General features: G+C 40.4%; 1 protein-coding gene across 2 annotated transcripts; it reads left to right on the forward strand.

Annotated features, from left to right (window-relative positions):
• The first annotated feature begins 1,600 nt into the window (after window positions 1-1,600).
• Window positions 1,601-9,154, forward strand: LOC121399673 (transmembrane protein 272-like). Of its 2 annotated transcripts, none has more exons than XM_041581208.1 (5): window positions 1,601-1,718; window positions 4,396-4,481; window positions 6,752-6,805; window positions 7,487-7,684; window positions 8,835-9,154. In XM_041581208.1, exons 2-5 carry the CDS (start codon window positions 4,442-4,444, stop codon window positions 9,002-9,004), a joined length of 462 nt encoding a protein of 153 aa, XP_041437142.1. In that variant the 5' UTR covers window positions 1,601-1,718; window positions 4,396-4,441; the 3' UTR covers window positions 9,005-9,154. The 2 variants fall into 2 exon arrangements, with proteins under 2 accessions (XP_041437142.1, XP_041437141.1); XM_041581207.1 differs by having other exon boundaries at window positions 1,617-1,722.
• Window positions 9,155-22,630: the final 13,476 nt, after the last annotated feature.

Raw genomic sequence — 22,630 nt, forward strand, 5'->3', positions numbered from 1 at the left:
TTAATCAGACTCCACTTTCACCAAATGTACCATCCAAAGGCTGTAAGGATAAACCCAAACCAATCAAAAAATTAACCCAAGAAAATAAAAAAAACTAACCTAAGCAAATTAAAACATTAACCTTCTTTGATGGTAAGAATTTGTTCACACCTTTCTATGGATACTTATTTTTCTTCTTAAGAACTACACCTAATAAAATCTATATCTGTTTTATTGCAGCGGCCATGAACCTCACTTGACACATTTTCCATTATAAAGCCTGTTTAGAAACAGGTAGAAAAAAAAAATCCTTTAGATTCACAAAGTTCTTTGATTAAAAAAAAACCAAAACAGTAGTAAGATGGAGAAAACTTAACCAGCTTGCTAGGCAAAACTTAAATAGCCATAGTGCCTATCCTTTTACAATCATCTTGCAGAGGCAATTTGTGACTGAAGATGGGTGCAGAAATCTGCAGAAAAAAAGTGACAAATGCATCGGGCATGGTGATGTACAAAAAAAGCGCATAGACAGGCTCCAAGCTTTTCCAGTGTAATGCTTAGCTGGTAATGAAAAAAAAATCATTACCTATGATTAAGGGTGTAAGAGCCAGAAATGTGTCAGTTTTTGATCCTCTTCCGCCCCTCCTCAGGCTTCTCAACTTTCTGACCTTTGCTGTTTTGTGCACAAACGCCATGGCCGGGCCACGGCGCATGGGCGCGCTAGACAAGCTTAGCACAAAAGCGCATGCGCGAATTGGTGCTTGCGTGCGGGCCCCTCTCCGCCCATTTCTTATTACTGCGCTTGCGCTAATTTGCGCATACGCAGGATCGGGACCGGACTGGGGGTTGGCGCCCTAGGCACGTGCCTACTCTGCCTACCCCTTGGCCCGGCCCTGCTCATAGCAATTTCACCTTTACAGTAATAACACATAAAAAAATTACCTAATTTTCATAACCTGCCACATTTTTTAAAATGGACACGGTAATTAGGGGGTGTGTCTATAAATGGATGTGGCTGATCTTTTTGTCCTGGAATGGGCCTGGGTTGGTGCCAAGGGAGCCACTAGGTCTGAGGCCCATCGGGTTTTTACCTGGTGACTCACAAGCCCAGTGCGACCCTGTCTTTGCCAGTATACGGGTTAGGCTGGTGAAATATCATCCAGGTGATAACTTTTGCAGTATAGTCTTTTTATACCCATCATTTTCTCCTCAGGAAAACCTGTTGCAACAGAAAAAAAGTCAATATTTTGAAAATATTCCAATTAAAATGAATGGGAGTTGTGGGACTTGCGCTATACCTACAAACCTGTCCCACAAAAGCTTTTTTGAGAGACGCTTTGGCAACCCCCACCTCCATCTTATGGATAATAGTGCGCTGGGGGCATATGTTTATAATGTCAGCCCCACGTTATATATTGTGCATTCCTATATACATGCTGGAGGAATTAACACCCGGGCAATGGACTTTGGTTAAGTCACAGGTGCAGAAGGAATTGATAAGAGGGTGTGAATCTTTCCTCTGGGTTGTGACACTGAAATCTCGCAGGACTGAGCCCCACACAAGTGGCAGCAGCCATGCTCTTGGTATCTGCAATGTGATTGGATGCAGGACTCAAGGAACAGGAAGATGGCGGCCATCTTGGTGAAGAAGAGAGACAAACGAGATTGGCAGCTGGAGGACAGTTGTAATAACTGAATAAAGACCCTCAGCCAAATATTCGAATAGAGAGGCAGCCAGAGTGAGTAAGTAGTACATGTAAGGATATAGAGCAGCATAATAGTAAGGAAGTATAGATCTGTCACTATCTAATGACATGCAGTCGTGTGGTGGGACATTTCAGTCTTTTGAGGCAAATACACAGGACTTTGTCTGGATGTTTCACTTGACTCTATATATATATATATATACTGTATATATATATATATATATATATATATATATATATATATATATATATATATATATATAATATATATATATATATATATATATATATATATACAGTATATATATATATAGAGTCAAGTGAAACATCCAGACAAAGTCCTGTGTATTTGCCTCAAAAGACTGAAATGTCCCACCACACGACTGTGTATCTGCCACCCCTCCCCCAGAAATTTGCTCTTAAAGTACCAGGATCAGCATTTTTGCTGCCCCTGGTACCTAGTGGGGCGCTGCCGCCTGAGGCACCCCTGGTCATACAATATGAATTATCACAAACTGCACTCCAAGGACTTCAAATAAACACAAAAAAAGTTTATTTCAAAGTTTCAGCTCCTCTACTCGAGCCATCTTCCTTTTTATTTGAAGTCCTTGGAGTGCGGTTTGTGATAATTGATATTATTTATATTTATATATATATATATATATATATATATATATATATATATATATATATATATATATATATATATATATATATATATATATATATATATATATATATATATATATTCCCAAAATCACTGGTATTTACCAGCATGGCAAGTAAAAATTATGTTTGGTGCCAAGGTTATTAATAGGGAAAAACGGCAAGAATATAGGAAGGCCGGTTTGTTTTTCCAGAAAAGGTGGCAACCCTATAACTGGCCCAAGCTACAGTGTCTTAGAAGCCAGGGCCTCACAGGCAGGAGGGACCTTATTCAGGGCCACCATCAGAAGTGTCCCGGGCTTGAAGGGGCACTCGGCAGTGCTGCAGTTTTGAAAGAGCCGGGCCCCCCTTAAGAGTGCCGAAGCCATTTTTGAAGTCCCAAACAGCCGAAGTGTGGAAGTGCTGAAAAGCTGAAGGACCCGAAGCCACGAAAACAGCCGATGCCGAAATCCCGAAGCGGCAAAAAGACCCAAAGCTATGAAAATAGCCGAAGTCCCGAAGCAGCAAAAAGACCCGAACTCACAAAAACAGCCAAAATTGAAGTCCTGAAGCGGCGGAAAGACCCAAAGTCACGAAAGGAGGTGAAGTTGAAGTCCTGAAGCCACGAGTTCAATTCTACTGAACACCAATTTGTGTTTTTGTTTAATCCCCTGGCTACAATTGTATTATTTTAATATTCTATAGACCCCTGCCACCAATGTTTTTTTTTTAAAAATTAAAAAATTTTAACTTGTAAGGGGGGGCCCTGGCACCAATGTATTTTTTTTTTTTTTTTAAATGTTGGGGGGCCCATTTTTTTTTAACTTGTAAGGGGGGCCCTAGAGCCAATGTTTTTTTTAAAAAATGTTTTTTGGGGCACCATTTTTTTTTAACATATAATGGGGCCCTGACCATCAATAGCTTTTTATAACTTATGTGGGGGGGGTGGGCAAAAATGTTGTTGTACGGGGCCCTTTGATTTCTAATGGCGGCCCTGACCTTTACTTCCCACGCCTTGCTGTATTTTTAAGCATTGAACCTTATTGGTGTCACTAGGAACATGGCTACCGGTCCATCTCTGCTTTTTGGCAGCTGAGATTCTAGCAACTGTAGAACCCCCATTTTACGTTTTTCAGGAGAACAGAAAAAAATGGTGTAATATCCAGGAAAATGTCAAATCTGGGTAATGTATTATTAATAATATATAGGTGGGACCACAAAGCAACAATGTAAAATGAAGGAAAACTTAAAATCAGGGGATGTGAAATTGAGGTTTCACTGTATCTGTATAACAGAGCATTCTGTCCCAGTGGCTGCACAGATCCTATCTGATCCCCATTGTAATCAGCAGTCCTGCTCTGCTTTATGGCAGCTGAGATTCTAGCTATCTGTATAACAGAACATTCTGTCCCAGTGGCTGCACAGATCCAATCTGATCCCCATTGTAAGCAGCAGTCCTGTCCTGCTTTATGGCAGCTGAGATTCTAGCTATCTGTATAACAGAACATTCTGTCCCAGTGGCTGCACAGATCCAATCTGATCCCCATTGTAAGCAGCAGTCCTGTCCTGCTTTATGGCAGCTGAGATTCTAGCTATCTGTATAACAGAACATTCTGTCCCAGTGGCTGCACAGATCCTATCTGATCCCCATTGGAAGCAGCAGTCCTGCCCTGCTTTATGGCAGCTGAAATTCTAGCTATCTATAGCGTCCTCTACAGGTAACAGCTGAACTACAGGCCACAGTTTTTATACAAACTCACCATTTATCTCTCTCTCTGTGGCTCCTTCTTTCATTTGTGCTTATCACATTCATAGAAGTGACTGATCAGATGAACATTTTGTGGTCTGTCAGTTTGTGTGCTCATACAGGGAGGGAGGGTCAGATAGTATGAGCTTGTTGTGGGGTAAGTATAGAGTCTCTGTATATTGTACAGAAAGAAAGTATGTGGGGCCCCGGGGGCACAAGCCTTCAGCAACAGGCAAGGGAAATCTGTATATAGGATATAAAACTATTGCATGTGTTTAGTGCCAGTCTCTGCTGATCTATAACATGATTTCTATATAGGGTCATAGAGATTCAAAACCAATAAACTCCAGTCCTACCAGGAAACATGGAGGAGCCAGATGATTCCGAAGTCCCCTACTGGGCAGGTAAGTGACCACAATCTGCTGGGTGTGACTCTAAACCCTCTGTGATCCCTGAGCATTCTGTACAATATGTCTTCATAATACACAAGAACCACGAATATCCTGTAAATGTGATGTCATCTGTTACAATCAGAGCTTAGTGATGTAATTTCATGTCACATGACTCACTGAAACGTATGTATTATAATAAATAAAGTTCCACCTGTTGCAAAGTATCAGGATATTAGAAGTCACAGAGGAGTTCCATGACCTGTATAAAAACGGTACAGGTCGGTCTTCCGTCTTGTGTTTTTATATTTAGTCGTGGAACTCCTCTGTGACTTCTAATATCCTTATATTTTACAAGAGGGGGTAATTTATTCACAATATAAATGCCACTTGTATCACAGAAATAGAGCAGCCATCTGTTTATGGTACAAGTGTAGGGGTGTAATATATGTGTTGATATTGTTCAGTATAACAGAATCCACAACTGTTAAAGTGGAAGTAAAGTCTAAAATAGAATAAGGCTAGAAATGCTGTATTTTGTATACTAAACATAAACATGAATTAACTGCTCCACAAGCCTAATCAAACAAATAATTTATGCTTTCAAAGTTGGCCACAGGGGGTCACCATCTTGTAACTTTGTTAAACATCTTTGCAAGACCAAGACTGTGCACATGCTCAGTGTGGTCTGAGCTGCTTAGGGATCGTCATAAATGATCAAAACAGCACAAATCAAATAATATCTGCCAGAAGTTGATACAGCCTATTTAATAATCAGAATATGCAGACTGCACTGGGTCTTTTGTTGTCATGATTTTATAGTTTTTGTATTGGCTGCAGCAAAATAATCCTTCAATGAGAATCCCAGTTTATCTGTTTAAATCTGGCTCCATGATCTTTGTCCCTGCAGCTGGAGTTGGAAACAGTAAAGGGGACGTAAAGGCAAACATAAAATCCAGTACAAATCTCTACACAGTTGCCGACTGCTCAACAGGGAAACAAACAAAGCTGCTTGAGTTCTACAGGGCTGGGAAGTAAGGTGGGGGCTCCCCCTGCTGTTCATAAATATGATTGTTTCCCTGCAGAACAGTTAGGGACCATCTGACAATTCCTATCTACAGCAGTAAATGAAGGGAGAATTTCACCGCATACCGTCAGGTTTCTTATAAAAACGGTACACATTTTTTAATCAAAGTATGTTGGAGATCGATTTCTTTTTCATTAAAGAAAGTAAAAATGGGGTTTTATTTTTTTGCCTTTACATGCCCTTTAAATATACATGTAGCTCCTGTGAGAAATAGGTTTCAGATGGTGGCACCACACATGATTCATTAAAACATTCTCTCACTATATATCTCATTTAAACAACATTTCTTTGGGTTTGGGAATTAAAACAGAGTTGGAAGGGATACACTGAAGGGTCACATGGCATATACACATTGCATAAAGGAGGTGAAGATGAAAAGAAGGGTTTTAAATAATGCTGAAATGTGGGTGAGGAGGAGAAGTCTTAGGGAGTGTAGATTAGAGTCTTAAAGTTTGGGTGCTGCCCAGGAGACGTTCTAGGTGCAAGCATGGGAGCAGGTAGAAGGGTCGTTATGGAAGTGATTTGAAACAAATATTAAATTAATTTTGTCTTCAAATAGTAGTGTGGTGTATAAATGGAGTGACAGTGTAGAACCTTAACTTAGAATGTCATCCAAACCAGCGTCGCACTGGGGAGGTCCAGGGCTGCAGCATCAGGGACCTGGGCCACTGCCATCCCTACTGGAAGTGCGTAGGAGTGATAGCTTTGTGGGGAAAAAAACAATTCTTGATAACAGGTAGTGATGGGCGAATTTATTCGCCAGGCATGAATTCACAGCGAAAATTCGCTGGTGAAAATTCGCTGGCGTCAAAAAAAAAATTGTCACCGGACGTCGGCGTCAAAAAACGGGCGTCGGCATCAAAAAACAGACGCCGGCGTCAAAAACGAGTTTCGCGAATTTTTCGCCATTTCGCGGGAAATTTGCAAATTTTTCGGCGAAACGGCCTAAATTCACCCATCACTAATAACAGGTCCCATACCTTAACAAGCAACAGTTACAACTGGAACGCCAGTGAACATACCAACTCCTCCCCAAACCTTTTATGCAAGAATCAGTCAAATCCAAAGAGAAATTTGGTAAGAAACGGTCAGCCAGTTAGAAGAGAGGGGACACTGAGTGGAGCAGACAGTTGCCAGTATTAAACACTATGTAACTATACGAGTGATTAACCATTCGCTGGTCTCTCTTTCTCCACAGTTGGATGTGTGAAATTCATTCATATCGCCTTTCATATTGCAAATATTGCAATTGGTAAGTGTCCAACACTCTTTCCTCTTCTCCTTCCTTCTTCCCAAATAAATCTCTTTAGACAAGGCTCGTTTATCATGCATTTTGCCATTTGCACAATATGTTACATTGGAACCAGGGTTGGCGGGTTTCCAGCCAAATTGGGCTACTAATTTAAAGCCTATGGCGGGTTGAAAGTACAAACTAGCCAAGGTAGGGCTTTGGGCTACTTTTTGACTGGTTTGTACTTTGGAAACCAGCCAAAGTTTTTCTTGTGTCTAAAGTTTTTTCTTGCCCTAATGTGACAAGCCTGTGTCTTCCAGTGCATGTTGGGTAATGTCGTTTTTGTTTAACAATTTGCCAAGTTTAATGCAAGACTACAATACCCAGCATAGAATGGGACTGACTTGTGTAGAAGATTTTGGGATCTGTACCCCAGTCTCCCGTCACTCCAGTGGCTTTTCTCAATTTCAGACAATTTTTTAGACTTTTTTTTCACTCCACATATTGTGCTATTGTTGGGCTACTTTTGAAGTGCCTCTTGGCTAGTTTTGGGCTGGTTTTGAAAATTAGACCTGGCAATCCTAATTGGAACCATACCCTACTGTTATTTGTTTGTTCCTTGTTGAGATTAATTCCTAACAACATGCCCACAGCCATCCTTTCTGTCTCCATATTGATGCTTCCCTGTCTCTCTGGCTACAGGTGCTGTTTATATAGAATCCTGCCCAGGGGAGGATCTAATTCCATTTCATTTGATAATAATGGGCTGGGGCTCGCTTGTCCTGCTCTTCGTAACTTGTGTCAGCACCGCATATGAAAGGGAGCCCCCGAGGAGGAATTGGCTGGTACTCTGTATGCAGATAGCAATAATGCTGGTGCTCTCCTTTTTTTTGATTTCTGGTAAGTAAAACTGTACAGATGGAGCACAGGGAGTCCCGGGTCAGTAACAGTCAGGGTTACCACCTTTTCTGAAAGGTTTTAATGGCTGGTGTGGGGGGGGGAACAAAAGGGGTGGTCTGTGATGCAAAGGGGGTGGAGCCATGTACCATGAGTGTGAAACTAACCAGCAGGTGGTGCTGTTGTAACAAAATTCATTTATATTAACAGTACATGTGTAGCGCTATAGTAAATTGTGTGTTATTTACACCACTATTGAGCTCCACTCCCACTAAATGTGCACTGGATGAAACCTGTAATATTAGGGAGTGAGCCCTCGCAACGGTGTGGAGGCAGGGTGTAGAGCAACTGTAACTGGATTCAGGGTATAATAATTGGGCGCCAGTGGTTCTTATAACTTAAACATGAACTGGTTTATTGAACATACACAATCCTCAGTGGAGTATACAATAGAGCATGACAGGATTTAGCATCACATTGAATAGGCAATACTCACAGCACCATATGGTCAGTAATAGTCCCCACCGGCAAGAGGACGTGCTCAGCAGCAATAAAGGTACACCCAGCTTTCAGCCTTTTCCCTAAGTGGAACCTGAGGGGAATCTATCTACCTTGTTCCTATACACTTAGTCCCTACTTCTGGGCTATTAGTACCCGGGATCTTAATCCCTCTGACTCTCCTCATCGGAGCCTTGAGCTGCTCAGCTATATAACCTGTCTGTCTGTTACTCCTAGAGTAACCTATAATGGTGAGTAGCCTATTCTTACTAGACCTGACCTGTCTAGGTTCCACAGAGCTCTGCCTGCCTGTTCAGGTCAGAGCCAACACAAAATGGACGACTGAAAGCATGGCTTCAGAGCCTTTTATATCCCAGCACAGTGCCCTCTGCTGGTCACTGTTAGAAGTAGCAGGGGCCTAGCTTAGAGCAGAAAAGAGCAAACAGTACCCCTCCCAACTGTATTTTAGGACCCATTTAGGTGTCCATAACATTGAGGGAATGCCTGCACAAAATACTAGGGGTGGCTATTTTACAACTGTATCCCTTAATATCTGACAAAAGTGCTTAGAATAGTCCCCTCATCAATTTTACATTCACTTGTTTTAAAGGGTTATCCTTTGATATGTAGTTAATCACATTAATCTCTTCCACAGGCAATGTGTGGGTATATACCCTTTTTCCCGAAAGCTGGAACTCTCCAGAATGTACAAATAGATGCAACACCTTTCTGTACCTGTACGCCTTCTGGATGACTATAGTGGCGGACATTTCCTTCAGTGTTCTGTTAGTTGTTTTAATGTGTGCCCTTTTGGAAAAGAGTTAAGTGTATTGCTGGGAGCAGTATGAAATAGTTCATTGATAAGCTATTATATAATATATTGATAATTCCATGATATGAAAGTGTCTTTATTTTATTTCTCTCAGCCTTGAATACTGCTTTATTTTAATGTTTTTCATTAAAGAAATGTATCTTGTTCATTGGTTATGCTATTATTGACTGTTTATCCCGCTTATCTACACAAATGCTTATCTTTACAGGGGTGATATGCTTATGTACCACTAGAGGGTTGTTCCATCAGACCCAAAACTGCACGTCTCTCTTTTGTGACCAATATGATTAAAATAATCTCATTCGTAGGCGGATTTTCAATAAGGCTAGGGGATGCTAGGCCTCCCTAAACCATTCTGGCACCTAATTAGGAGAGAAAAAAACCTGCTTGAGACGGTATCTTTTCTCACTGTGAGAGGTGCAGGGATTGTCTATTGTCAGGCAGTCTCCTTCAAGTTTCAGTCCGGGTACAGCTAGGGATCCGATTGGCTGGTGATCTTTGACCCTCCCTCCAGCCCCAGCCAGCTAATTTCAGCATTGAGGGTAAAAGCAGCAAAGATGTTAGGGGTTCTAGAGGAGAGGGCTGTTGCTGAAGGTAATTTTCCTGACCCCAAACTCTTGTTATAAGGAATGCCAAATCCATGGTTTCTGTCCCCTTGTTCCTAATTGTTCCTTATTTTATCAGCTTCCTCTGAATATTTTTTTCCCATGACAGTATCCCTTTAAGAAATAGCTGCATAAACTGGCTTTCATTTTTTATTTATTTATTTAAGACCACTTTGTACTTGGATTTTCTAATTGAGTTAAACACTGGGCCAGGTGCACCAGTTAACTTTTTTGTATTTAGCCTATCCTAAATTCAGCTTGAGAAATTAACTCTGACTGAAGATGTGCTTGTCAGTGCAGCTACACAGATCTGTGGGCGAGAGCTGATCTGCTTCTCTTCGCCTGCCAACAAAATGCAGGCGGAGAGGAGCAGAGCCGATGCTCTTTGTGACTTTGGCTAAAAGGTCAAACTGGCCACCATGTTTGTGTAAAAGGGCAAATGACCAACATTGGTTAGAAGAATGTGTAATGCTGGAACCAGTTTTAAGCTTTTGAACCATGTCACTATGTAATGTACATTATTGACCGATTAATCATGTGTCATATTGGGTTAAATGTGGATACAATTTTAGTTATTCATCACTTATCTGTATAAATATGAACGATTTGCCTTCTAATAGGTCATTTTACCCACTGTCTCATAACTAGGGGTAAATAGAAAGCTATTTAGCAACCATGAGCTGCTAAATAATTTTAAAAAAAAACAAAGAATTAAGACCAGTTTGCAAATGATTTTGGAATATTACTGTCTACATCATGTTTTTGCAATGGTGAACTATACCTTTAAGGAAACGGTAGTTTTACTTTTTTACTTCCTTCCTTGTTCATTTTGTCAGCAACTATCTGAGATCAGCATAATGTCTACTTTTCAACATCTGAGTGGTTCTCAAAAACACAAAAAGAAAAGGGAATTGGAACAAAACATCCAGAAACACCCTAAAATAAGCAGCTATTTTTCACATTCATCTGGTATTACGTCTAATGCTGGTGACACTGTAACTGATCAGTATGTAGTGAGCAATACACCAAGCTGTTCATTGAGTAAGAGTAGCATTACACAGTCTTCTGAGCCACTGTTAGAAACTAATGATCCAAAAGAAGGATGTGGCTTACATTTGAGTGCAGAAAGCAACGATCCAAATACAAGTACCAGTGCACATATTTCACCTTCATCTAGTGATACCTCTTATGCTGGTGACACTGTAACTGATCAGAATGTAGTAAGCAATACAGCAAGCTCTTCACTGAGTAAGAGTAGCATTACACAGTCTTCTGAGCCACTGTTGGAAACTAATGATCCAAAAGAAGGATGTAGCTTAGATTTCAGTGCAGGAGATACAAGCAGCAGTGCATTTGTTCAAAAAACTTCAAGTAGCAAGGACTCTGATACTTTTTCCCTACAACATGTAATTGGACAAGCATTTGTTACTGACCGAGGACATTATCCCATTACAATTACAGACCCTAATATTAAAAAATTTATTCTTGCCCATGGCCCCTGCAGGCCAAAAGGACCATTCCCAAGAGACCAAGCGCACAGACGTTTCTCTGAAAATTATTATGAGACCATCACAAAAACCGGTCACAAAATTCCAATAACTTGGCTTTGCTATTCTCCAAAATTAAATGCTGCCTACTGTGAACCATGCTGGTTATTTGGGGATCGAAAAAAGTTTGGCCTTCAGCCAGCATGGGCTAAGGGTATACAAAATTGGCAAAAGCTGTCTCAAAAAATACAGGTTCACAAGGCTTCCCAAGCTCACATGGAAGCATGTGTGATATATGACCAGTGGAGAAGAAACAAAACTATAGATAAAGAGCAAGAGAAGCAAATTTTAAAAGAGAAAAGCTTTTGGAGGCAAGTTTTACAAAGAATCATCAATGTCACCCTGACTATGGCAATGGGTAATCTAGCCTTTCGTGGGCACAGAGAACGATTAGGAGATGGCAATAATGGCAATTTTCTTTCAATCATTGAATTGCTTGCCTGCTATGACCATGTTTTGAAACAACTTCTTGAGTTACCTCAGGGCACAATCAAATACCTGAGTCCCAAAGTACAAAATGAAATAATATTACTCCTTGCAAAAAAAGTAGAAAGGGGAATTGTATCTGATATTAAATCTTCACAGTTTTATTCCGTCATCATGGATACAACACAGGATATATCCAAAATTGACCAATTAAGCCAAATCTATCGGTATGTTACTATTGGAAGAGACGAATGTCAGAGAGCAACAGAAATAATCATACATGAAGCATTTTTGGGGTTCCAAGAGGTTGAAGACCAGAGTGCTGCAGGTCTTGAGAACAGCATTATCAACAGTATTGAGATGAAGGGCCTGACTCTGTCAAAATGTCGCGGCCAGGGTTACGACGGTGCTGCTACGATGAGTGGTATATATTCTGGCGTTCAAGCTCGGATTCTTGGAAAGCAAAGTAATGCATTGTATGTCCATTGTGCAGCTCATAACCTAAATTTGGTACTACAAGATGCTGTTGCTTGCATACCTGAAGTATCCAGATTTTTTGATGTTGTACAAGCTTTATATGTCTTTTTTGGTGAAAGTATCAAACGATGGGCTGTTCTCTCAACTTTTACCACTGATTCCTCTGTGACCCTAAAGCGCTTGTGTCCTACACGGTGGTCTTCACGATATGAATCACTCTTTGCTCTCCGTTTTCGATTTACAGATATCATGAAGGCACTGTCAAAGCTAATGCTGACATCCACTAAAGCTAAAGAAAAGCAGGAGGCGAAGTCCCTGAAGAAAAAATTGGAGGCTTTTGAGTTTATTTTTATAATTGTCCTACAAAGCAAAATTTTAGACCACATAAATTCGATATCCAAAATGTTGCAGTCAGAAAAAATGGATCTATCAAAGGCTGCCCATTTAATATGCAATGCCAAAGAAGACCTAAGAAAGTACAGAAGTAATTTTGAGGATGCAAAACAAAATGCTATTTTACTTGCTGAAAAATGGGGAATTGCTACAAAGTTTGAAAATAAAAGAATTGCAAAAGTGAAGCGTCACTGTGATGAGCTATGTCAGGATGAAAGGTTGGAGGATCCAGAAACCAGATTCAAAACTGAAATTTTTTATGGCAGTTTAGATATCATCATAGCTCAACTGACCAGTAGATTTAATGGCATGACCACTGTAGTTGAAAGATTTAGGCTGCTTCATCCTCACGTTCTTGCTATGGAAAAAGATGATGAACTGTTTGCAGCAGCAACAAAATTGGAACAGTATTATCAGGAAGATGTCTCGCCAGACTTCCCAAGACAGTTGATGAGCTTTCGAAGTACACTTCGGGATGAAATATGCAAGTGCTGCACAGTAAAGGACTTGGCACAACTGTTAATAATTGACAATGCTGCTTTGTCTTCTACACTTCCAGATGTGTGTACAGTTTTTTTACTCTTTCTCACATTACCAGTTACAGTGTCATCAGCAGAAAGATCTTTTTCTAAACTGAAGCTTATTAAAAGCTTTTTAAGAAGCACCATGTCCCAACAGCGGCTTTCTGGTCTTGCTATACTGAGCATTGAAAATGAACGAGCCAGGGAACTTGATATTGAAAGCCTGGTGGACGATTTTGCGGAGTCTAAAGCAAGACGTCGCATCTTTTAAAAAAAAAAGTGTAATTTGCGTAAGTGTTAACTTTGTTGGGTCCAGGAAGTTTGAGTTAATACTAACCACTTTGTTTTAAAGTGAAGTTAATCATTACATTAACTTTTAGTATGATGTCGATGATATTCTGAGAGGTTAAATTGGTCTTGTGGTTTTAAAAATTATCTAGCTTTTTGTTCACCATTTCTTTGGTTTAGAATTTCAGCTACCAAATGCTACCAAATAGATAGGAAATTAATTGGGCAGTGTCTGAATAAAGAAATCGGAATGTAAACTGAATACACACAGAGCAGTAGATTTTTGGCTGTAGTGGTCCATAAGCACTATTAACTGTAAGGGGCCGATTCACTAAGCTCGAGTGAAGGATTCGAATGAAAAAAATTCGAATTTCGAAGTATTTTTTTGGTACTTCGACCATCGAATTGGTTAAATTCGTTCGAATACGAACGAAATCGAACGAATCAAACGAAAAATCGTTCGACTATTCGACCATTCGATAGTCGAAGTACTTTCCCTTTAAAAAAAACTTCGACCCCCTACTTCGGCAGGTAAAACCTACCGAAGTCAATGTTAGCCTATGGGGAAGGTCCCCATAGGTTTGCTAACCTTTTTTTGATCGAAGGATTTTCCTTCGATCGTTGGATTAAAATCCTTCGAATCGTTCGATTCGAAGGATTTAATCGTTCGATCGAACGAAAAATCGTTTGATCGATCGAACGAACGTTTAGCGCTAAATCCTTCGACTTCGATATTCGAAGTCGAAGGATTTCAATTCGAGGGTCGAATTTCGAAGTATTTTTTACTTCGAAATTCGACCCTTAGTGAATCTGCCCCCTTATGTGCAGAAGAGCAAGGCAGATCATAGAACAAATTTTGACACAAAAGGATGACCAATTGTCCTTGCTAAGAACAAGCATTGTATAACATACTAAAAGGTAATGTTAACTAACACTGCTCTGCTAATGCATGCTGCTCAAAATGTATTTACTATGTTGCACTACTAAGGGCAATGGCACACCGTTTTTTTGCCCATGTGACAAAACACCAGAAAAAGACTATGCTGCAAACTGCTTTTACCCCTCCAGGGCAATTTCAGGTTGGATGATTATCAAAAATAGACTTATCTGCAATTGCACGGTTAGCAGCATAGTTGATATAGTGGCATTTTCTAGTGCTTTGTCACCAAGTGTGCCATTGCCCTTATGCACTATTTTTTTTCCTCAGGGTTCCTGTTCCATTTGATGGTTAACTGTTCCTTTGAGTTTACGTTCAATTTATGAATCTGTTAAAGACAACACTTTGAATAATGCTGTACCAGTAAGTAACAATACACACTTACATCCATTCCAGTGTCACCTAGTGTGCCATTTCACTAATCCACTTTTTCCCCCCCTCAGGGTTTCTGCCATGTTGATTTCTGTTCCATTTAAAGGCTTTCTGTTCCTTTGACGTTCAGTTGAATTTGTGAAAATCCTTTAAAAAGATGACTTTGAATAATGCTGTACCAGTTTCAGTAAGTAACAATACACTTTTACTTTTACACCCATTCCTGTATGACCCAATGTGCCATTGCCCTTGTGCACCCCCCACATAGAGTCCTGATATTTAAAGGCTATCTGTTCCTTTGAAAAAAAACGTTCAACTCATTCTTATGGCATTAGATCAGTAATGCTGTGTTCCGGCCCATTGCGTGGGGGGTCCGGCGTGGGGGGCCCGGCGGGGGGGGGCCCGGCGGGGGGGCCCAGTTGTAAATTCCGCACCAGGGCCCCAAGGGGTCTAGTTACGCCACTGCTTCCTCCCCAAACAATACTTTTATCTCATCTAAGGTGATCCTACAGCCCCCTGTTTAGTCCTGTCTCTGAAGCTTCTCCTACCACAGAAATATTAACCGTTCTCATGCCCTAACCTGCTATTTTTTTTTTAACTAACTAAATGTAAAATATCTGGGTTAAACATGGGTTACAATTTGAATTACCATTACAAGCTTTAAAAAACAACATGACAGAACAATAGTTGTGTCCAGGTGAAATAGCAGTGAATGCTGAATACTGTATATATATTGATGTTAGATTACATGCAATTTACACAGCAATTAAGCTATTTTTCCACAGAGTATTTGCCCCGATATATGTTCTGTATCAGAGATCGGAATCGGAAAAATAAAAAAACAAGTGAAATCTCCTGTAGGTTTATTAAAATTACAACTCCCAATGGAACGATATCAAAAAAGAGCGCCTTCATTGAAAGATAAATTGACACGTAGCCATTTTATAGGTACAAAACAGTCACTACTTGGTTAGAGAAGAAGGTATCTGGGTCTTGGATTTGTGGGAACTGTAAAGCATGTACATTTGTCAAAAGATGTGATCACTTTAAACATCTTAAAAGCAGGGATGGGCGAATTTGACCCGTTTCGTTTCGCCAAAAATTCGCCGCCGGCGAAATGTAGCAGACGCCCATTAAAGTCTATGGGCGTCAAAAAAAATTTGTCGCGCAGCGAAATTATTTTGTCGGGCGTCTTTTTTTTTTTTTTTTTTGACGCACGTGTCCATACAAGTCTATGGGCATCATTTTTTCGGCGAAACGAGATGAAAAAATTCGCCCATCCCTACTTAAAAGGACACAAAAGAATTTTCCAATTTATAGGTATATCAACTGTAAAACGACAGCAGTCATTTATATTAGAGAATGTACATATCCCTTAATGTATGTGGGAAAACCTGAACGCGCCTTGGGCACAAGGCTTCTAGAACACATAGGGGACATAAGACGAAAGTCGCCTAAAAGCTGTTGCAAGACATTTCGATGACATACATGCATGCAGTACTAAATGCTTTGAAATGTATGGCATTGAACACATTACAATGGGGATTCATGGAGGAGATATCGATAAACTACTACTAAAGAAAGAGTTAAAATGGATATAAAATCTGGACACATCCTGGCCAAAAGGCCTTAAAGGGATACTGTCATGGGAAAAAAATTTTTTCTAAATGAATCAGTTAATAGTGCTGCTCCAGCAGAATTCTGCACTGAAATCCATTTCTCAAAAGAGCAAACAGATTTTTTTTTGTATTCAATTTTGAAATCTGACATGGGGCTAGACATATTGTCAATTTCCCAGCTGCCCCAAGTCATGTGACTTGTGCTCTGATAAACTTCAATCACTCTTTACTGCTGTACTGCAAGTTGGAGTGATATTACCCCCCTCCCTTCCCCCCCAAGCAGCCAAACAAAACAACAATGGGAAGATAACCAGATAACAGCTCCCTAACACAAGATAACAGCTGCCTGGTAGATCTAAGAACAGCACTCAATAGTAAAAACCCATGTCTCACTGAGACACATTCAGTTACATTGAGAAGGAAAAATAGCAGCCTGCCAGAAAGCATTTCTCTCCTAAAGTGCAGGCACAAGTCACATGACATGGGGTAGCTGGGAAATTGACACCTTGAGGTGGGCAATATCGGGCTAATCCGATTGTGGGCCCTAGGGCCCAACGATCGGATCCTAGCGAACGCGAACGGACGGTCGGAGCGCGGGACCGCATCAACGAACAGATGCGGCCGCGATCTGACGGGATTTTTAGTCCCATCCGATCGCGATCTGGCCGAATTTCCGCCAGATCTCGATCGGGGAAGCCCGTCGGGGGCCCCCATACACGGGCCAATAAACTGCCGACTCGGTCTGTCTGCAGCTTTTATCGGCCCGTGTATGGCCACCTTAACACTGCACATTTCACCACGGGGAAATATCCGCTTTAGGAAACAAGACGCGGCTTTAAGCTTGACCCATATCACAATGGGGCTGCGCGGCAAGCTTGACTGAATGCGACCGCACTCAGTAGGGGATTCATAGCGTGTGGATTCGGCGATGTGATTAGCGTCCCACTGACTTTGTATCTAAAACAAGGACGCACGCTTATCGCCTAAGGACAAATTAACTTTGCAATAGTGCAGCTCCCAACCTTGGGCTTGTGGATTGCGGCCATTAGTCAAGGAAGTTTTTGAGACTCAAATCAGCACGGGCACTTTACAACCTTTCCTTTCTATTTTTAACAGAAACTTTTCTATAATTAATTTTTTGATACTGGACTGTTTTCATAATTCATCAACACTTATTTCGTTTTATTGGATGGTCTAATGAACTAATTACATTTAATGCAGTCTAATCAATTCATTATATGAAATGCTATAATTAATGATTCACTGTGCATAGAACCAACTGAATCAATGTGTAGCGCATTTATTAACTTAAAATGTGGTTTAATAAATTAATTAATTGGATATATAAAGTACTAGAATAAATTAATGTCTGAACATGCATAGCCTCAATTAAAACCATTTGCAGCATATGGAATAACTTAAAATAATACATCAATGGTTATTAATAATGAATTGACTTTGGGTTTGGTAAAGGTGATTAACAGAAGTGAATTGTTTGAATAAAATTTTAGGAACTTTTTCAAAATTATCTAAGTGCAAATTGAGACTCTTTTTTCATTTATAATTTTGGTATCTTCAGTCTCTTGCACCGTCAGCAAATTCTGACAATGTAGACTTTTCTCCTAAATTACCCAGTGTGCACAGCCACCTCTAAATATATCTTTAAAAAGCTAAATAACTCAAAAACCACAAATAATAAAAAATTAAAACCAATTCCAAATTGTCTTTCTACATCAACTTTAATTTAAAGGTGAACAACCCCTTTAAACTTGGGTGCATTCTAACATAATGCTCCTACTTCTCATTAGATGTATGTGTCTGCCAGATCAGTGCCTACTTGCTTGCTGTGTATCTATTCACTGGATCATTTTGATCATTTAGACGCAGTGATCCCCAACCAGTAGCTCGTGAGCAACATGTTGCTCTCCAAGCCCTTGGATGTTGCTCCCAGTGATCTCAAAGCAGGAGCTTATTTTTGATTTCCAGGCTTGGAGGCAAGTTTTTGTTGTATAAAAACCAGGTGCACTGCCAAATAGATCCTCAATGTATGTTGACAATCCACATAGAGGCTACCAAATGGCCAATCACAGCACTTATTTGGCACCCCAAGAACATTTTTCATGCTATCGTTGCTCCCCAACTCCTTTTACTTCTCGATGTTGCTCACAGGTTCAAAAGGTTGGGGATCCCTGATTTAGAGTTAGGCAGGTTTCATTTAGACAAAAGGCTGAATCTAAATCACCATTTTTACTATGTATGAGTATATTTTGTGCTTGGGTTTTTTTTTCTGGTTGGACTTTTAAAGGGAAAACTATTTTTTGTAGGTTTATTATGCTGTGTCAATGAAGTTTGCAGAAAAAAAATGGGGTGCAAAGCAGTGCAAAACAAATGACAAATGTATTACGCTGTGTTTTACTTTACGCCATGCAAATGGCAGGTTTTCCACCGTTACTTTACACTGCTTTAGACCTTTGTAAGTAAGTTCCAGTGGAAGTTGCTCAAAGAAAAAGAGCATAAAAAAATTACACTATTTTTAAGTTTTTTTTCCCCCCCTGGAGATGTGTGGTGATTTATTGCCTCTTTTTTTACACCAAATAATACATTTTCTCCTAGCTGTCTGCCTGTAAAGAAGTACTACCAGAGCAGGGATAAAGTACTTGACTGCTTGTAATTGAGAAGGTATTTTAGGGGGAAAAGGACTTCCACCTGCACGTCAGCATGGTTCTTACTGAATTCTGTGGGAATCAACCAAAGGTAGTTGGGAGTTTTGGACCCTTAGGTTAATCTGCTATATCTGAAATCAGCTTTCATCCAGCTTCGGTATGGCCAAATTTAGCCTTCCCAAACAAAAAAATCACCCTCTGCCTATGATCTCATCAAATGTCAAAGGGTTAAATAGCACTGAAAATTAAAAGCCTAAAAACAGATATTGCTTTTATACAGGAAACCCACTTCAACTCAACCAACCCCCATAAATTGAGCTCTAAGCATTATCCTACAAGTTACTATGCATCTAATGCACAGAAAGGCTGGAGTTGCTGTTCTGGTCCAAAAGGACTGCCCTCTGGTGGTAAATCAAACTATTATAGATCCTTAGGGACATTACTTAATATTAATAACCTCATATATGGGGACACCCCTAACTCTGTTAAATATCTATTCTCCCAGTAGAAGACAGAACGCTTTTCTCCAGAAGGTCCTAAAATTAATACCAGATCACCAAAATTCCTATCTAGTTATTGGAGGGGACTCTAACATCTTTTACTCGCAAGCTATGGACTGCTCTCACCAGGCCCTAGATCGAACTTCACATAATATTTCCGACAGACTATGAGACGCCATTCCCTTTTCGATGCATGGAGAATTAATCATCCTACAGCTAGAAAATATACATTTTACTTTAATCCCCATAGATTACACACCTGCATCGACTACTTTTTTTATCTCACTTGCTTGCCTGCGGTTAAATTACTCTACTGAGATACAACCCATCACATGGTCTGACCACTCCCCAATTACCACACAGGTGCAATTCTCAATCCCCCCTTAGGGAACCACACTGGAGACTCAATGAATCCGTATTAAACAAAAAGAAAGCATATACAAAGTCCTTTTGTACTGGTACCAAAAACCTGATAGGCTACATGTACTCTTCCCAAATCATTCCAACTTATGCTGGAGACAGTGTGGTGAAGTGGGCACCCCACTTCATATTTTTTGTCTTGTATCAGAATACAGAAGCTTTGGGACGACATAGTGACTTTACTAAAAACACTAACTACTTGTACCCTTACTAAGGATCCCCTTATTTATCTTTTGGGTAAACCCTTCCCTGAGCTACCGAAGCAGACCCAATCGTTGGTTAACCATGTTTTAACGACCACTCGTATGGCCATAGCAGCCAAATGGAAGTGTCCAAATCCCCCCAACTTTATCTGAAGTTATCTCCAGTCAATAACAACAAAATCTTTGAGGAGAGAATAGCTTTTTTACAAAACAAAACTCCTTCTTACTTAAGGTTTGGTCTGCTTGGGTGCTTGGTAGCCTTTCGACATAAAATTTGGATTGTATGCTTTATATGCCTGGAAATGTGTTTCAGAAATGCATCCCAACCCGGACACAAATGCATTGTATTTACATTTATACAATTTTTTCTCTTTATCTTAGAACTTCAAGGCTAAAATCCTTCATTCTATTCTGTAGTATTCCCTTTCTTTATTTCTTTCTTTTTTCCTTTTCCTCCCACCCCCCTCCTACTCTCCCTTTCCCTGGAAAGGAAACACTGTAATACTGTGCCATTGTGAAATATTTTCGTTATTGCAAAATAAAAATCAAAAGTATTTTTATTTTGTATGTTAATATATGAGGAGGGAGTACAGTTAACTAAAGCCTGACAATGTAACATACAACAGCCAAGGACTGCAAGTTAGCCTTCCATCCCATTATTGAGATGTGTGTCATACATTTTTAATCCTGACAAAAGTCCTCTACTTTCCAAGCCATACCCAAACCAGACAGAAGTCCTCTTCTTGATGACACGCACCTGACCTGACTCCTTTCTCATATATCGACAGTATCAGCCATCACAGGGCCAGCACTATTATTTCACCAAAGGCCAGTAGTCATTCTTAAAATTTGACCTGCCATCATCCTCATTTCACACCCGGGGTTCATTTCCTTGGACCAGACCCAAGTCATCTAAGATTTTGTTGGGGGCCTTGACCCAGTGCCTTGGCTCAGGCTCTGAACTTACACTCCTGAGTGAGACCACCATGCAGAACAAGTAATGGAGTAGAATAAAAAGTTTGTACACACAAACCTGTGTCTGTGTCAGATTGGTGGTCCCACCCACCAATCTGACAGCGCGGAGAAGGGAAGACAAAATTGTTCAGCGGCCAGCGCATCATCTCTGCACAACAGTGCGCACAGAGCGCAGCAGCCTTCAACCTGTTCCACTTCCATTCACAGCAGAGACCACTGCTATCAACATGCCCGATGATTCAACTGCACCACCACCACAAGGGTGTCTTCTTACTTCATCGAGAATCTGCTGGGTACCAAATCCAACAAGAAGGAGAAGAAGCCTCATGCTGTCAGTGAATAGCCAGGGAGGGGAAATCGAGCACTGCAGGATGGATGGTCGCCCTGTCGCCTTTTCTGAAGAGTAGCGGAAGTGGAGTTTCTGTAAGTTATTTCTTAATAAAGGCTTTGTTATTTTAAAGTTTAATTTGTGTTGGTGATTTTGTTTTTCATTGTATAGTAACGAATTTTTTTAAAAATTTTTTGATGTTACTGGTCCTTTAAAAAGCCTTGTTCACTCAATATGTTGTTAACTGCACCAGAAGAAGGACCCTAGAGGTCCGAAACATGTAGTGCTAATGCATCTTGAATAAACTTATTAACCACTTCATCACATCAGCTCTCCAGTGAAATACTATTACTTGTTCACTAGGTCTATTGCTAGGTCTTAGTTCAGAGCTGTAGTGACTTAATTTAGTGGCTTATTTGACCATGAAAAAGAATGCCACTGCTCACCTTAACCAATCCCACCATATCCATCCCAAACTTCCTGAAGAGACTCCTAGAGTTCCAAAAAATTTCCTGGTATAAGATTAACACTGCTAAGACCCAGGCTCCCCCATTAACGTCCCACAAGTCTCCCTAGCCGCCCTTTCTTCTGCATTTCAGTTTGAGTGGAGAGAGAAATTCTTAGTCTATCTAGGGGTTAAGCTACCTAAAGACCCTGAGAATATTTTTAAATTAAACTACCAACCCCTGCTGCATAAAATATCCCAAGACTGTAATATGTGGAGAAGAGAATTTATATCTTGGTTAGGCCGAATTGTGGCTGTTGAAATTAACTTTCTGCCTCAGATATTGTACTTGTTTAGAACCCTCCAGATCTCGCTGCCGCCCTCCTACTGCAAAACCCTACAAAAGACACTTAACCACTTGATCTGGCAAGACAAACAACCGAGGATAAAATTCCAGACAGCACAGTTACCCAGAACAGTAGGTGGCCTGGGTATACCAAATATAAAGTTCTATCATTCTGCATCGATACTGGAATCCGCAATGCGTATGCACTCCCCTTGGGGGCAAAAAAACTGGATTGACCTAGAAGCAGAGTATACTAATCTCCGATCACTGGAACAATACTTCTGGCTGGATAAAGAACACAGAACCCCCTCACCAACCTGCTACATATCACCAGGTTTACGCTACAAACATGGCATAAACTGGCATTGAAACATAACTTTGGCTTGTTTCCCTCACCACTGTTCCCGCTAGCGGCGGGATCACATCTTGGTGCCAAAAAGGGATACGCATAGTAGCCGATCTATCCCCACTCAACTCCCTTGCAACCTTCGAGAACTTGGCTGAGAAATATAACCTTGACTGACCAATATGCTGACCTACAAATTACCCACTGG

The sequence above is a fragment of the Xenopus laevis genome, chromosome 2L (genome assembly GCF_017654675.1).
Source record: "Xenopus laevis strain J_2021 chromosome 2L, Xenopus_laevis_v10.1, whole genome shotgun sequence".
Lineage (NCBI taxonomy): Eukaryota > Metazoa > Chordata > Amphibia > Anura > Pipidae > Xenopus > Xenopus laevis.

Bases quoted from the DNA above. Each gene is read 5' to 3' on its own strand.
- LOC121399673 (XM_041581208.1), top strand. From the start codon at position 4,442: ATGGAGGAGCCAGATGATTCCGAAGTCCCCTACTGGGCAG. The intron at 4,482-6,751 runs GTAAGTGACCAC...CTTTCTCCACAG, and splicing joins CGAAGTCCCCTACTGGGCAG to TTGGATGTGTGAAATTCATT. The intron at 7,685-8,834 runs GTAAGTAAAACT...TCTCTTCCACAG, and splicing joins CTCCTTTTTTTTGATTTCTG to GCAATGTGTGGGTATATACC.